Genomic DNA, 18,671 nt, shown 5'->3' with positions numbered 1-18,671 from the left:
TGGTCTTCACCCCATGCTTGTGTGGATTTCCTCCAGAATCCATGTACCCTTCGTTCTTTCATTTTTTCGTTTCAAAACGAAATAAAAATACCGAAAAACAAGTTTGTTTTTCTATTATTCTCTTTTAAACCCAGAACGAAAAAACAGGAAAAACAGAATAACACAAAACCACATTTTGTGCCTGTTATTCTGTTTTAAAACAAAACAGAATAACGTGAAAATTAAGTTTTTGATTTTTATTATTTTGTTATTTTGATATTCTGAAAATTCGGGGAATGCTGGGAGATTTTTGCTGAGTCAGAGGCGCACGAAGTGAGCCAGAACGTGGTCTGAAGATAGAGCGTCTCTGCAATGGCAAGCTTTGTCTTTTTCCGGGGAGTCGACGGCTCAGCCTAAGGGCTGAATGCTGATCATATTTACTGATTAAAACACGTAATACTGAACAGTTACAAGGAGGAAAACAACAGAGGCGAAATAAAAAAGACGAGGAGGAAAGGTCCGATTCGTTACCTAGCAACCAGAAGATTCTTTGTAGCAACTTAACGTCTGCTACACTAACGGAAGACTACGCAACACATTTCTATTTCAAAATAAAAGCATTTGTTATTGTAACCTATTACTATAATTATTAATCTATTGTCAGAGAAAAATATTTACAACAATATGTAGGCGAATGTCTTCATGCTATCACATTTATTTTTACCTGTATAGGCCCACCGGTATGTGAATCGGGCGCGATCGTGCGCGTGCTAGCGAGCGAGCAAGAGAAAGAAAGGAGACACCGGGCGTTTAACAGCAAAAACTGAACGGTTAGAAATGAAAAGAGGGAAATCACACAATACAGAATATGTCCAGGAGACTCCTCAGGACGTGAGGGAGGAAGGATCAGATGGTGGCTCAGGTAGCGATGAGGAAAATATATGTGGCTGCACATCTGTCAGCTGCACTGTAAGCAGGTGTAGCCTACACCATGCAGACATTTCTCAAACTTTATTTTGTAGGCTTAGGAGAGACTAGATCATGATTGTATTGGATATAATAGGGTAGCCTAACCTAATAAATCTCTCGGCTGCTGTCCAGTCCGGTAATAACGGGTCTGTGGTGTGTACGCTACGAGAGTCTGCAATTTCAACTTTCCGGCTCACTTCGTGCGCCTCTGACTCCGCAAAAATCTCCCAGCATTCCCCGAATTTTCAGAATATCAAAATAACAAAACAATAAAAATCAAAAACTTAATTTTCACGTTATTCTGTTTTTGTTTTAAAACAGAATAATTCTGTTTTTGTTATAAAACAGAATAATAGGCACAACATTTTTGTGTCTGACCACAAGACAGACAGACAGATTGATAGACAGTGTGCTGTATGTATGTATCACATTTTGTATTCATACCTGCATTCCCAGGCACATGGTGTTGAGCATAATAAGGAGGAACATAAGGTACTCAAAGTAGCAGGAGGTGACGATGTACCACACCTGATACTGGTAGGGATTCTTGGGAATATAACATCGCAATGGACGGGCCTTAAGAGCATACTGCACACACTGGCGCTGAAGGAGATAAAAAGAAGATGCAAATGTAGTTGCAGGGTTTAGACAAAGTCAACATGATAAATCAGGATTTTGATCAACATGATGTATTTTTGATGCCTCTATCACTAACAAAGTATTTAAAGATTGGGACAGGACTTCAGTAAGAGCAAAGCATATCATTAAAACATGGATGGTTGACATGGCCTTTTATGATTCCAAGTGTGAAACATAAATAAAAACACTTCTCTATATTGCCCAGAACATACTGAACATTTATCACTCACCTTTTCAATTTTTTAATGAGGTACCATCTTGCAATGGGATCACAACAGCCGCTACGCCTGTCAACATGTTCACCCATGACTACTCAGTAGTGATTACTACATTATAATATGAGACCACACCCATCTTCAAACGTAATCTTAATTTTTTATCTCAACTACATGCCTATAAAATGCATGATTGCATCTTACATGGTTGTGGTGCTATTCGATGACAAAAACACACACACAAAGTGAAAACACAAAGGGAAAACAGCTGTTGTATTGTTGTCAACCATGAAAAAGGTCATATGGGGGCGCCCCAGTCGCTCAGTTGGTAGAGCGTGCACTCCATGTACAAAGGCTGTGTCCTTGCTGCAGCAGCCCAGTGTTTGAATCTGAACTGCAGCCCTTTTGTGGTCCTATGCTGCATGGGGCAATGGTGGCCAAAAGGTTAGAGAAGCAAGCTTGTGACCGGAGGGTCATAGGTTCATAGATCTGGGTGGGGAAAGTGAAAGGCAGTGCTTGCCCCTCCCTCATTATCACCACTGACATGCCCATTAGCAAGGCCCTTAAGCCCAACTGCTCCACTTGAGAAACGCAGTGGCCAGTAGATTGTGGTTGTACTGAGCAGCTTCCAGGTGTGAATGTGTAACTGTGTGAATGTGATCAGGGCATTCCTGTAAGTGAGATTTGCTCTCAGTGAACCATCCCTGAATAAATAAAGTAAAAAGTGAAAAAAAAAAAGGGTAATTCCTCCCTCTCTCTATCACCTAATTTCCTGTCTCTCTTTGACTCCTATGAATAAAGCCAAGACAAGGCCACACATATCGAAAAATAATAAAAAGGTCATATTGTGATACTGTCCCATGCCTTTTCACAAAGTTTAAACTTGAATTACACTGAGAAATTGATAAGTCAAGACATCTGATACAAATTCTTACCATTTCAATACTACAGCCCAGATCATGTACCTTAAATGTCCAAGTCACACAGATGATGTCTTGAAATTGGATGCAAGTCATCACACCCTGGAGACCTTCGCACATCTGGATGACAGGTCAGAACAAAATATCCCCTTACAGTAAGCAGTTCTTCGACTTCAGTTGGATGGAGACCCAGTGGCTCTTGTAATAGTAAGGCAAGGAGTGGATATACTTCGAGGGGCCCCTGTTTCCTTAAGGCAAGTTCTGCCTTCAGTTCTGATGAATTTCACATCAACCACGCTCTATCAGACAACACATAACGTGTTGTTTCCCATTAAAGAATATATATTCACTGATGTGGACTGCCACTGTCATCAATGCACCAGGTCACACCGCTTCATTTAACTGGCTAAGATCATAATCTCTTGATCTCACCTATCCGTCCTGTTCAATCTAGCCCATTAGGAGCATCAGCAGCAGTCAAGATTTGCCTTGGCTGGACACTGCAAGAACCAACAAGAGACATGACACCTCTCCCTTCTGTTGTCAAGTGCTTCAATTTTTCCATAGACTCTCAATTTAATTAATTGTACCAAAATGTGTGAATGCTTTGGCAATTGGCTGTATCCCCATCTCACTTAAACAGCAGCTATTCAGGGGGAGCAAAATAAAAAGGCAGCAAACTTTATTGAATCAGCCACAGGTGGCTTCAAATGGCTTGAATCCAGCTGCATAAGCCTGCATTTTATTTAACAGCAATTGATTGTTTTGGAACATAAGTCAAGCAGGGATGTAGGACTGATAAACAGGCATGTGAGCCGGTAGAGACAAGAATGATCTCACTGGGATTCCGGGTAGGTGCAGGACACACAGATGAGCAGGTGAAGACAATGGAGATGATTACTGAGCAGAGAGACACCGGAGGTATCTGCACATGAGCCAAGCAGATAATAGTGTCAACTAAGACTTGAAAACGTCACACAGGAGAACAACAACACAAGATACTATACTTAGGTGAGCTCTGAGAGTCACTGGATGAAATGGAACATTCTGGCAACTGGAGTGGTGGAGAGATCAGGGTGATGAGCTGATGAATGACAGGTGCTCAGCTGTATCAGGAACCAGCAAGCCTCGCCCACGAGCACAGACTCTTGGAAGGAGCAGGTGAGGGAAAAAGGACGGTGGAAAAAACACAACAGGGAAACGAAAACAAGACAACACAAAACTGACATGGCACACAGTGTCAGAGTGTGTGAATGGAGAATGTTGGCCAGACCCCCGACTGGGAAACAGAAGCCTTAATGGGCCACTGCCCGAGAACCACTGGAGGATGTCCGCCGGGGAACTGATGGTAAAACACTGGGGGATGTCAGCCACCCCGCCGACGGAGAAACATTGGAGGATGTCAGTCAGGTCACCAACTGGGAACCAGAGTTTGATGTGGTGTTGGCCGGGACCTCCATCGCCAAAACTGGAGTGGCATTGCCTGGGATCCCCGAAGCAGGAACTTGAGTGGCGTCGGCCCAGACCCCCAACACCAGACCTGGGGTGCTGGGAGGGCTTGGATTTGGTGTGTGGGGCAGGCTTTGGCTCGGATAAGTTGGGCAGGCTTGGTTTGGGTGTGCAGGGCAGGCTTGGCTTGGGTGTGCTGGAAAGGCTTGGCTTTGGTGTGATGGGCAGCAGCGAAGACAAACAGACCAGGGAGATGGATGTCAGGGAGTCTGGAGGTGGTTGGGAGCCTTGCTTTCTTGAGGGAGGCACCTTGTAGGCTAGGTGGGTCCCCTGAAAAGGAGACACTTGGGGCCTGTCGGAGGTGTTAACATTCTTGCGCCTGTCAGCTCAAGAAAAGTCTTTGGCTGGGGGTTAGCAGGCCCTGGAGCTAATTGGATGCTAGCTGGCTGGTGGCTAGCAGTCCCAGCCGCAGACAGGAGGTTAGCTACATGGCACCGAACCGCTGTCCATCTCACACTCCACTTTCCCAACACTCATGATCGAGACCAAAAGATGGTTCAACTTCTTTGCTGGGGGCAGTTCACACCCCTTTACCAGTCACTGAAGTACAGTATATCACATCCACCACTAGACAACTACCTGGCAAACCCAATCAGAACTGGAAAAATGTAGCATGCAGTTAGCCACCCCTCCCTTTAATTCACCCTCCTCCATCAACTGGAGCTGGGTCATAGTTACCGTTGTTGGAGCAGAGTGTTAGCTTGCTAGCTTACTTCGGATGATAGTAGCATTGTTTAATAATCAGTAAATAGCTGAGTCGACGTAAGTTAATGTTACTCCCACCTTAAATTCATCAGGGACATTTGGAAAGTTAATGTCAGGCCTGTTCAGGTGTTATTTTAACCTGTTGGCTGTGTTTTCCTGCTTGTATTTCAGTTAAAATGCTCTTAGTTTTCCATCCCCTTTATAAGTAATAGGGCAGTTGTAAGCCTTTGGTTTATTGTGTCACAGTTAATGTTTGTTAAAGTTTACATCAGTTTTAAAGTGTATTACTGTTAATACTCCATACCTTAGCTTTCCCATATCATTCATAGGCTACAATATATATATACATTATATATATATATATATATATATATATATATATATATAGGTTTTTGCACTCTGGTTAGACTAAATTGCATTGCAATGACGATGAAGTTGAATGAATCTCATCGTATTTTCATTATTAGTCTATATTAGTCTTATGTATAGCACACACCAAGCATGTTTTTTATTAAAATGTAACATCCAGTGGTCACATATACTTCTCTTCTCTCTTCAGATGCACTTTTAAAATATTTCACCACCACCGCCAGTGACAAGGCATCAGGTGCTCCTGTCCCCTCTACCTCAGCTCACCAGAGTGACACAGCATCAGGACTAAAGGCTGCAGCAATAGACCCTGCTGACTGGCCATCTCTTCTAACTGACAAAGTAAGAAAGGAGTTAGTTCACAGAGGACCATTTCAAATAAAAAACAGTTACACATTTCCCAAAAACAAAGATGGGAGAAAGTGTCCACATGACTTTTTTACCAGTCTTAGTCAGTGGGGAAAAAATCAAAAGAAGCTGGCTGATGTACTCAAAAAAGAATGATAGCTTGCACTGCTTCTGCTGCAAAAGGTTTCCTCCCAAAGAATACAGACTGTTTTTATTTTGTATGTAAATAGAATATTCTTTAATATGTTTGTGCAATACCTTATTATTAATTGGGCCCGAGCAGGAAACCTGCAAGGACCCTGAACCTGCAAGGACCCTATTGTTTTTGTAGTGATAATTTTTTGTCCCAAATGATCGCATTTTTCACTGCCTGAACATACCCCAAAACTCACCAAACTTGGAATATATGTCACACCTGGCGAAAAATGTTATAATCTGTTGTCGTTGTGACTTTCCATAACTAGGTGGCGCTATAATCAAGGAAAGTGCGTTTTGGCTTATAACTCCCATATACTTTGTCGCACATTCAAAAACCTTATATCCACTCGTTCACCGAATTGTGCTGAATCTCCTGATGTAGGCCATGCCCATATCCGCCTCTGTTTTTTTTTTCGCTAGCTCGCAAAATGTCGCAAACCTACTTTTTCGAACTCCTCCCAGGCAATTTCACCAATTTACTCCAAACTTTGCACACAGCATCTCTGGACTGTTCTCACAAAAAGTTATTAAAAGAATTTTGATATTCCAAAGAATACTCAACTTTATAACAATAACAACTTCCTGCACATTTCGTTCAAAACAGGAAGTGTTGCATATCTCCACATTGGTTCGTCCGAATGACATGAAACTCAGGATACTACTTCCCCATGAGCCCCTAAGGCTCTGTGCAAAGTCTTGCCCGATGACCACTAGGTGGCGTTCTTTAAATTGAAGTATTTTATATCTCCACATCGGTTGGTCGGATTAACACAAAACTTGGTACACTCATTGCCAATGCCCTCCTGAGGACATCTGTTGAAGGTTTTACCGATCCGCCACTAGGTGGCGCTCTGGTGGCAGTTTCATTAGGGCCCGTGCAGGTAACCTGCGATGTTCCTATTGTTTCTGTAGTGAGCAGTATTTTTCTTTGTCCAACATGATCGCATTTTTCACTGCCTGAACATGGATGAAAATGCGATTTTATTCGACAAACACATTAGGCCTGGCGAAATATTTTATAATCTATGATCGTCCTGAACGTCCATCACTAGGTGGCGCTATAATCAAGGAAAGTGCGTTTTGGCTTATAACTCCCATATACTTTGTCGCACATTCAAAAACCATATATCCACGCGTTCCCTGAATTCTGTTGAATCTCCTGATATAGGCCACGCAAATTTGCGCCCTAGGTTTTTTTTCCGCAAATTCGCAAAATTTCGAAAACCTACTTTTTCGAACTCGTCCCAGGCAATTTCACCGATTTGCACCAAACTTTGCACACAGCATCTGTGGACCCTCCTGACAAAAAGTTATTAAAAGAAATGTGATAGTCCAAAGAACGCCCAAAATATAAAACAACAATTTCCCACACATTGTGGTCAAACAGACATTCTTGTGTATCTTGACAAAATACAGTCCCATAACCACAACATTTTTGCTAATTGTGTTCCATGGCCCGGTGACGGTTTGTGAAAAATTTGGTGCAACTCGGCCAATAGGGAGCGCCTTTATTGCTAAATGACGAAACAACAGCTTGACTGCCTCCACTTTTGATTGTAAATTCAGGCGTTCTCCTACAGACGGCAGTGCTGCCTTGCTAATGGATACAAACCTCTGTTTAAGAGTCTCTCGGGTCACGTAGTTGTCTCATTATTTGGTCTTCATGTACATTGCAGGGAGTTCTTTGAACTTCAACATATATTATTTACTACAGGCAGGAGTAGCCCACCCAAACACAGACAGTTAAGACATGTGTACACAATAATTGGGCAATGGGGCGGGGTAAGCAGCACACCCCGACAGCAGCACACCCCGACGCACGTGGACTGCGAGGGCCCGTTCATCGCTGCTTGCAGCTTTAATTTATATTGTATTTTTAATTTATCACTTGTTTCTTTCTTCAGTTTTTATTTGGTGTGATATTTTTGACTTAAAAGAAAAAAAAATCTTGAATACATACATGTAATTTCTGTGTGAGTGTATGAAAATTGATTGTGAAATTGACTGCGATGCAAGAGGGCGCCAGTCAAAATCTTGCCTAGGGCACCAAATTGGTCAGGGTGCATGAAACGAGAAAAGCCTAGACATAGAGCAACCTGCCAACAAAGGCAGAGTGGAGCAACAACGCACTACTTTCTTCTCATCCTGCTTCCTCAAATTTCATCAAACTTGAGCAAAGAACAACATGCTAACTAAATTCAACCGAGGATTTAAGTTATACAATAATGATTAAGTAGACTTCAAACTCTCCCATTTCGCTCACTCTGAGTTGATAAAAGGGTGGCACTGGTCTGTTTTAGGTCTTTCTTCACACAGATTTCTATTGTGTTGCTGAACACAGCTCCACTTGTATTACACCTTGTCCAAAACCTTTTTGTTCATTCTCTTGTTAGTTTAGTTTATTTTGTTTTGTAGAATGTCTGGTCGGTATTGTAGTAATTAATGTTTGACTATAAAGTCATTGTTTGACGTGTCTGTACATTTTACAGTTCAGGTACCAAACACATTCTGATTTTGTTTTTTTTGCTTTTTGAATTTCAGTTAACTCTTATCCCAAAATGATTTTTTACGTTCACAGGATAATTCTTGACTGTGCAACAAGAGTGGTTTATTGACATTATTAGGTGGGCCAGGCAATTATTTAGGCTCACTGGGCGAGTAATTAGCAGGTTAACTCCTATTAATGCCCAAATTCCCTGAAATATTGAGCATAATTTTATTTTACACACTGATGTAGATTGCCGGTACATCTAAATGTGGGTTACATCCTACAAGTCTAAATGGATCGCCAGCCGACCTTATTTTTCGCGGGTGATACAAGTGGCAGACAAAATTGTATAGTGATTATTCATGTGACATGAATAACATTGATCATCTTATCACAAAGCTATGTTTTTGCTGGGAAACCTTGGGTGCTGGCATTCATGTGAATGCCACTTGACACGCACCACCCATCCAAACGCTGTTGTGGACCAAGTACAACCCCTCATCACAACAACACTACCCGATGGCAGTGGCCCCCCAGCAGGACAATGTGCCCTGACACACCGCAAACACTGTTCAGGAACAGCTCGAGGAACACAATAAAGCGCCCAAGGTGTTGACCGGGCCTCCAAATTCCCCAGATCCCAATCTGATCGAGCATCTGTAAGATGTGCTGGAGCAGGTCTGATCCATGGAGGCCCCACCCCCAACATACATGACCCAGAGGATCCACTATAAAACGCCCTGGTGCCAGACACCACAGGACACCCTCAGAGGTCTTAAGTCCATGTCTTGACAGGCCAGGGCTGTTTTGGCTGCACAAGGGGAACCTTCACAATATTAGGCAGGTGGTCATAATGTTATACCTGATCGGTGCATATTGAAGTAGAAAACTTGTCTATTGCCAATTTAACCAGAGCCAGTGAATTGAAGTAGTGCCTGTTGCTGTTATACAGAATTCACAATTTTACAGAAAACAAAAACCCTATAGAAATGTTCAGATCCCAAAGTTCTTGTTTCACTCCTCCGAGAAGTCTTGGCTGCATTTGAACTGGGAAAAAAAATAATGGTGAAGCTGGTCTCTGTATATCAGAAATTACACAAGAAGAATCCACCATGGTGTCCCGCGGTTCATGTTGCGTGATTGACTGTTTAAATTCCACACCTCCTTACCGGAAACTCCATCTCAATCTCCTCTTACAGTGGCACCTTTACTTCACCCATCCCCATCTACAAGATACATCTACTACTTACTATTCACTGTATGCCAGTTTTGTTTACCGCTGCACTGACACCTTACAATTTTGGCCTCTTGAATTTGAGTCTTTTATCATTGGTGATTTCATTGTTTCTAATAGGGCTATCAATATAACATGTTCATTTTCATTAATTAATTATAGAAAAAAAATGAGAGATTAACCGTGCGCCATTGACGCCTCTTGACCAGCAGCCTTGTAAACATGATGGAGGCAGATGATGAAATGCCGCTAAGCATAGGCCTACTGAATGGAAAAGTCCCACTGCAGCCATAGTTTCTAACTGTTGACGTGTGGCGATTTTAATTTTTCTGATACTGTTAGAGGGGATACTGTTAGATAGAGGACTTTAGGATGGTCGCAGACTCACCAAATTTGGCAAGTAGCTGAGTACAATTTAGGTAGGAAATTTCCACAGGCAACGGGTGAGCACACATCTGGGCGCGCGGCCTCTGACGGCGCCACAGCCCGACAAAGGTGGGGGGGCGAGGGCCTGTTCATCACTGCTTGCAGTTTTAAATTTTCTTTTATTTCTTTTTTAAAGGGACATGGGACAGGATTTGTGAAAAAATAAACATGCATTTTAAGTTTTTAATGCTAATGGGTGATGAAGCGTTCAAAACCAAAAAGAATGAGCCCACCCATGTATCTCTCCATTGCCTTGAACAGGCTGTGTGCTGCATAATGTACTGCAATTCGTGGTCCGAATTTCTCGCGCAGTCCTGCGGACGTGACGTCAGATGACGCTGAATGCGCGTCCTCAATGGCTTTTGACTTGGATACAGGAAGAAGACAAGCGTGGTGGACCCAAACTAGTGTTTGGGTAGTAATGGATTCTGCTACGGCTAAGTCCACTAAAAAGTCATACTAAGAAGAAAACGAAGGTTTTATCAGCGGCATGTCGCGAGTCGAAACGAAATTACAACCAAAGCCGGGCTGGCACCCGAATAAACATTGGATGGCGTTCGACTCATGGAGGCAGCTTCAACTTGAACTGGGACTAAAAACAGATGCTGACATGGTTCATTTCCTAGTAACCAAGAAAGAAAACATTACAGGTCATGTTTAGAGCTTGATTTGAAAATCATATGAGATCACCGAGGACTCGGAGTGACCAAACGTGCAAAGTAGCGTTAGCTGCAAACATGTTACTTAGTCCACCGCTTTGTAACACTGAATAGTTACAGACTGCGCATTTTCCACAGTCCTTTAGTCTGAAACCGAATAGTTAGAAATATGTCCCTTTATATATGGGACCGAAAGCCCAACCTGTTATCCGGGAGGTGACGTTAGCAGCTGGCCGTAGCCACAGGCTAACGGGTTGTTTGTGTCTGTGTAGTAACATTAGCCTCTTACACACAGCAATCCCGTATCAGAGACGATACTTTTGTCCCCCAATATGCCGTCTTTGCTTTCACCTGTGCATTTCAGACTGCATCAACAGTAACGGTAAATCGCCGCTCTTGTGTGTCGCTACACACAGCAAGCCGGCTTCCCGGCTGCTTCATGTGTGTAGGGGATAAGACATCAGCTGCACTGCTGTGAAGAGTTCATGCGCGCTCCCGCGCCGGCTTGGCTGATGGCTGCAGTTACCCTAACGGCCGCAACGGCCGTCATGTCACTATTGAGTCTTATTTCTTGATCCTGCCCCATGTCCCTTTAAGTTTAAGCACAAAATTAAGTGATTTGCCAACAATTATAAAACATTGTCAGGAAAGATAAAAATCCCAAAACACACCGGAGTACTTCAAGCTTGAAATATAAGGAATAACAAAGTAATAATTAATTACTTACATTTTCATTGTATAACAGCCCTAGTTTCTAATAATCTGAACTTTTCTTTTTATGACCGCTGAGACATGGCTGTTACCAGGGTACACAGTTCCCCTGATTGAGGTTTGGCCCACAAATTCTGTACCTTTTCATATTTTCAGGTCCTCTGGCAGATGGGGGGTGTTTTTCTTTTTATAAGTTAGGTTTTAAATGCTACTCTGTTAAACTACAAATAACTTTAGTCTAAGTTTTTTAATTACTGGCCCTTCCGTTTTCTGCATCTTCATTTTTTTAGTTTAGTTTAGTTTTCTGAACTTTTACCCATCGTCAAACCAAGATATTGACAGGGTGCTTTATACTTTTTTTTTTTTTTTTTAAATATTCATGTATGTTTTCCCTCCCATCACCTCACCCATACTTTTTTAAACCTCGTAGACTCTTTTAACCTCATTCAGTCTGTCAGATGCCACTCATTCTAGAAGTCAAACCCTATACCTGGTAATTTCTTCTGGTTTCTGTCTTGAGTGTCTGATTTTATTTGTTGTTGTTGTAACTGACCATAAAGCTGTTAATTTTAAAATTCCACTCCAGCACCCCATCCGTACCCACTGTTACATTTTATGATGCCTTTAATTCATCATTCCCTCTTTCCACTATACCCCCTTCAAAGTCTCATATATTATTATACTCACTTAATGATCAGTGCCTATCCAGCCTTGACCAAATTGCACCACTAAAACTAAAGTCAAATAACCTCCCCTAGCTTAATGATGACACCTTATCCCTTAAACTGATCTGTAGAAAATATGAACGGCAATGGAAGAGCAAAAAATCTGAAATAGCCTATTATTCAGAATTGATTGCCAATAACAACCACACTCCTAAAGTTTTCCTGAAAGGTGTGTTTTGTAAGATCTGGACATAATTTTAAAATATTCAAAAAGCGTTTGATGACTATATATTGTATTATGATACCCACTGCTAAGCAACTGCTAAGCAACCAGGATGGGTCTTCCATTCTTGTAATAATACCTCCTGGCCTGAGAGGCGATAGTGAGTCACTGTTGCCGCCAGTGAGCTGCAAGAGAGGATGAAGAAGTTGAATCGGCCAGAGGAGCTACTGCACAGAAGTTTACAACCTCACTTAGTTATTTAGTAAACACAAAGATGCAGAAGCTCCAGAAAAACGACTTTTATCATCATCTCAAACAACAGCTCCTGCAAATCTGAGGCAGAGAAAAGAAGTGCTGTACAAAGAAGCTAAACAAAAGTACATATTGGTGGGATTTCCAACAGTGGAGACAGCTTTGGGTGAGTAAAAAAGATGAACTCGCAACGTTTCTTTTGACTGGTAAGTAACATCTAACACTGGTGGTTTGCCGAAACATATTTTCAGGGTAAGTAATGACAACACAAACTATACCAGTTAGTGTGATGTGACAGTTTTCTTGTTAGTGTGGTGTTACTAAAAGTGAGCTCAGTAAACTGTAATGTTAACGTATACACAAACGCCACATGTGAAGATCATAAGACAGCAGTATTATTTTGACCGGCTGTATTCTTGCTCTGCTGTCACTTATTAGTTGCCTTTATTTATAACAGACTGCTAATTGGGAGCCAGTAGTAGACAGACCTTAAAAAAAAAAAAAATCAATTCATACATTAGCTGAGGTGGTTGTAATGACAATGTCAATAACAATAAAAATAACAATAACAATACTAGTAATGATACAAAATAGCAAAATTTATATTTACCATATTACCAACAACAACAATCATAATTATAATAACAATAATAATAATTGTTTCCAATTCTAATGTGTAACTACAATAATAGTATTGTTATCACTACATTACCATCCGCACCATTCTTAACCCTGTCATTACCCTCATACTAATATATGACCTACAGTCGTGGTCCAAAGTTTACATACACTTGTAAAGAACATGTATATCATGGCAGTCTTGCGTTCCAATGATTTCTACAGCTCTCATGTTTCTGTGATGAATGAGTGGAAAACAAACTACTTTGTCACAAAAACATTCATGAATTTTGGTTCAGTAATGAATTTATTATAGGTCTTCTGATAATGTGACCAAATCTGCTGGATCAAAAATATACATACAGAACCTTGAACGATCAATTGTAATGATAACAGTAGGTGAGGTCAATCAAATCTTCATTGGAGCATGGCCTCCTAACCTCTTCTGAGTGGCTGGTGACTTTTCTGGGCCCATTTTAATAGGGCTTGTTTGAATCACCTATTAGACTTATCCACAAACACTACAATTTGAAAGTCTAAGGAGCTCAACATTGATCTGAAAGAGCACATTATTGATTTGAACAAGTCAGGAAAGTCACTTGGAGCCATTTCAAAGCAGTTACAGATCCCAAGATCAACTGTACAAACAACTGTTTGTAAGTATAAAGTGCATGGCACAGTTGTGTCACTGCCACGATCAGAAAACACAAACTATAACCTGCTGCTGAGAGAAAACTGGTCTGATGGTCAAGAGTCAACCAAAAACCACCAAAAATTTAGTCTGCAATGAATTAGAAGCTGCTGGAAGACCGATGTCTTATGACTTACATTGACAAATAAAACAAAGTCTGTTGCCAATAAATCCTTGAGTTCAGTCTACTAATATATCGTGACAAGCATAATATGAAGATAATGTCACCAGACAGACCCTTCAACTTAATGCAGGTTTATTAACATTAGACACAACCCTTACACACAAACATTTGGTGAACGTCATTACCCACTATATCATATCGGCCATGGTGGCATAATGTAAAACTTATATTTATGTTAATTTAACACACACATCCTTAGAACATAACAGGACACAACCACAACACTCAGAACATGTACAGAAAGTAATAAAACAACACATATCTGAACAATAACAGCCTCATGAGTGTCTGACATTACACTCCCATGAGTCATTGCGCCACCTCACTGTCCGTAACTGGTACTCCTCCAGTCACTACAATATTTTCTATTTAAATGTGAAGCTACAATGTTATTGGCATTGTAAATTTTAAATTTTAAATCACTAACGTGTGTTGTTTAATCCTGTTGGCAGGGGTGTGGGAGGCTCGCGGGCCAACAGGACTAACAGCGGGCCAGCAAGGGTTGAAAGTTGAAACCCGCTTCACAACCAGTACGTGGCCTGCCCTTGTGAGGCTTCCCATGCGGCGGTGCGGGACAGAGACAAACTCCGCAGCAGCTGCCGATGGGACTATACTACTACTAGCAGTTGCTAGCAGGCATGCTAACAACTAACAAGCCTGTGGCTAAAACTATCTGGAATGCCCGTGGTATCTAATGTGATGCTAACCGAGAGAAGCTGCTACTGACTGTATGCACGGCGCAAGAGAGAGAGACCCCGGCTCTGTTGGCAGGAGAGCCTTGGACTGTGATTACTCTGAGCAGCATTTATGGGAATAAATTACAATATAATATATTTGAATATACTTTTTTTTTTTTTTTTTTTTTTTTTGATTTTCGGAATGAAGCAGGATCGGTTTGGTGGTGGGGCAGTCGAAGCATTGTGCCCATGCCTAGAACTGGACCCGGCTGAGAGGCTGCCATGCAAGAAAGAAGCCCTTGCTCCAGATGCTGAGTTGTTTGGTCACAATGAGCAGCAAAATATGTTTGGAGGAGAGAAGGTGAGGCCTTTAACCCCAAGAACACCATACCTACTGTCTAACATGGTGCTGGTAGTGTTATGCTGTGGGCAATGGTGGCTTGTTAATGCGAGGCACAGGGGCACCGCCCACATATAGAGGTCTTTCATGTTGTTAGTATTCAATAAATTAAGAACATGTTAATACAAATCAATTAGATAATACAAATCTTGAAATAATCATGGAATCAAATGTGCCTGGTGTTCTGTCAGTGTATGTCAGCATTCATTATACATTTGTTATAACATGTTTTTCACCAGCCAAATGAAAGCTAATGTAAGGCCTATAACTTTTGGATATCAGGTGACCCGAAGCTGCCCTCTAATTCGCTGCTTCACATTTTCCTCTGTGCGCAGCTTCCTGCCCTGGATACTTGCACTTTGATTGCTAAATCGCTGTTGTTTTCACGTTATGTGGTCTATTATGATTGGACAATTCTTAACCGTGACGCTGTCTGTCAAGTTGGTTGACTACACATTTTATTCCTTTCCATGTTTGCAATTTCAAAGTGTCGGCACCGAAGCATTGTGGACTGCAACCGGGATACAAGACTCAAAACATCTGTTTGAAAAATGCAAATGTCACGAAAATAGTTAGAACCATTATGATTATGACAACAGTATGAAGCAGTATTGGAAGACTTAGCATTGCTGAACAGTTACATGAAGGCTACAGGATTGGCATTCGAAAAACACAACGAAGAGGTGACTAAAAATCAAGATATCCTGTCAAGTAAAATAGACTGCGTGAAGTTTTGGCTTTGCGTGGCCATGATAAGAGTGAGACCTCTCTTAAGGGAACTTCAAAAACTGTGCAGAATAATCTGCTTGACTGTATGTTGTCTGTTGTGAGGGAACACATCATCAAAGAAGCCCAGAGCAGGGATTTTCAATCAATCCAGGTAGATGAGACAACTGATATTTCCACACAGTCTCAACTTGTGCTAGTGCTGTGCTACATTTATGGCAAAAACAACGTGCAAGAAACATTTTTTAAGAACATCCTCCTTCAGTCAGCGACAGCTGAATCCATTGCTACAGCACTACAGGAGCATCTTGCTGCCATCCTTCCTGAGGATCTGAAAAGTAAGCTCATCTGGTAGTAGCTGTATCCCTTTCATTAATATGATTAATTCAAATTAAATTCCTATTATATACTATCCTATTATTATCATCTCTTTTTTATTCATATACATTCTCTGTGTCCTTGGCAGAAATTCTCCCCATTCCATGCTTGGGGAATGCAGTGGCTGTCTGGCAACAAAGAGGCGACAGGCATTCAGTCCAAACTTGAAGGAGCTTGAAGGGATTGTAGCAGAGGTGAGTTCTTGGAATCAGTTATGAAATATGTTTATCGGGAACTAAAAAGAAAAGTTTGAAATGTAACTGCAAATAGTTGAACTAGTGGAAAATTTGAGCTAAAAGCCTAATAATCAAAGGGTCAACAAGGTCTGATGCTGTGGTCTGCATCTGAGTATGATAATGTGTTCACACCTGCCCAAATGAACTACACCATGGAGTTCACTCAAGGGTTCAATTTAACTGAACTAAACAAGTCAAGTGTGAAAACGCCCTTAATGACCTTGAAATAGGGCTGAGCAATTTATCAATATTATATTGATATTGTGATGTGGGATGCCTTCTTTGATTTTTGATATCATGATATTGTGATATTACATTACATAAGTGATGTCATTTCCTGATTTAAAAGGCTGCATGACAATAAAGTGACGTCATTTTTTGAACTGACCAGACAGTTCAAACTATTATTTTCCTTTACCCACTTAGTCCTTATATCCACATTACTGATGATTATTTATAAAAAAAATCTCATTGTGTAAATATTTTTGTGACAGCACCAATAGTCATCACCAATATTTTTGCAATATTAATATAGGTATATCTATCACCAGGCCCAAAAATGGAAAGAAACAACTTCACCTGAATTGCAAGATAAATATTTTCTATTGCAATAGAGCATAAAAAACATCAAATATCATTTAGAGCCCATATCATCCAGCCATACCTTGAGGTTAGTTAATATTTCCTACTTTTTTGTATAACTTCATAGAATGTAAAAATCGTAGTAAAGATGATTTTAGTTGTTTCCATATTTAGAAATGTTGGTAACTTTAGATGATATAGGAGAAATGGACATCTCTATTTGACTGGTTGATAAATCTATTGAAATGTAATTTACACTCAGGTTTGAAATAGCTTTCAAAATTGGTAAAATGTTAAATGTGTTCTTTGTTGTTGTCTTTGATTGTAATATTGTTTAAGATGCAGGTAAAAATGTGAAGCAGATTAGATGCATGCTGTGACAAACTCGCATGCTATTGCAAACTTTGGTGGCAAAGTGGTAGTATTGTGTTGTATTATTGTAACTTTGACATTTGCCGAGTGGGCAGTGCTGAGACGTTGTGGTGTAAAGTCATAGGCACTACTGGAATTAATGTTGAGCACTGTTTGGCAGCAGCCATGACCACTGTGTTCTCAACCCCATGGTAATGTTAGCATAAAGAAAGCCATAGTGTGCTATTTTATTTGCTCCTAGAGAACAGTTTTACATTAATTTTAATTCTGTGTGAAGGTACATGATCTTCTTGAGTTGTGCAATCTCCAGGGAGTTCCACGTGTGTTTGGTGACATGTTTTGATTGTTAGTGTCCTTTACTGAACATTTTACATTTGCAGTTACATTTGGTGGGTTTATGATTGTGAAACATGCATTTGGCAGGGTTTGTAGTCTGGTTGTCTGTCAACAGCCATAGCCACTGCCTATTTTATTTTTATTGTATTTTATTTGCAGCGTTTCTGTTTAAAACCGCCACTAACCGTAAAAGCACTTAAGCTTTTTCACAAAAGGACTTAGTAGCTTACACACTGTTAAACACATTTGTTGCAAATGTGGCTAATAATAATATCAAAGCTACAAGAACCCCTGACGTATTGTGTCCTGTGTGCGATCTAATTCCACGGGCTACATCTACATATAAGTTTTTTTTTTCTTTTCTCCTCTTTGAAGGACTGTCATACCATACTGGGACACACCAGGGAACAGGCACAGGCCATGCTGGCAATGGAGGAGAGGCTGGAAAACTGAGATGACTGACTTTAACCAGAAGTCATTGAAAAATTAGCTGGTCAGAAAGAAAGGAGGGCAAAGTTTATGTTCAAATAGTGCAACTGCACAAACTTTACAAAAACTCTCAGATCCAACGGTCTTAGATGCTGAATAGAAGAACATGTGAATAAATGGAAAAGTAGAGTCCGCACATTAGATAGATAGATGTTCTTCACAAGTGATGTGTTTTGAATCTACACTTTGTACACGCTAGCTCCAAAAGGGTTAAATGGGGTCTTTCCCTTAGTCCAGTATTGACTTGCTTATGAAGGGTGTCTCTGGTCAATCTGATTGATTGACCAGTTATGTCTGTGGATTTATGATATGCCCTTTGTCTTTTTGATTGCTCTGATTTTGACATTCCATGCACATCTTGTGGGTTATATTTCTTCTTTTAATCCGTCTCTCAATTACTGTGGTGGTATTGATTGATATTCAGTATCACTACCTTTTTAGCAGATGGGCCTCTTAATAAATTAGGGTAAAAA

The 18,671-nt window shown here is 40.8% G+C and overlaps 1 protein-coding gene across 1 annotated transcript in view; it reads right to left on the bottom strand.

Moving 5' to 3' along the window:
* Positions 1-18,671, bottom strand: part of LOC311253685 (dihydropyridine-sensitive L-type skeletal muscle calcium channel subunit alpha-1-like) — a 344,036-nt gene that overhangs the window by 178,693 nt on the left and 146,672 nt on the right. Inside the window, exon 26 of the mRNA XM_084347719.1 lies at positions 1,393-1,551. Coding sequence (XP_084203845.1) covers positions 1,393-1,551 — 159 coding nt within the window. The remainder of the gene's footprint in view (positions 1-1,392; positions 1,552-18,671) is intronic.

Source organism: Pagrus pagrus, assembly GCF_965226575.1.
Source record: "Pagrus pagrus genome assembly, chromosome: 3".
Taxonomy (NCBI): Eukaryota; Metazoa; Chordata; class Actinopteri; order Spariformes; family Sparidae; genus Pagrus; species Pagrus pagrus.
Note: the sequence above shows the minus strand (reverse complement) of the source record. Positions and strands in the feature narration are given on the sequence as shown.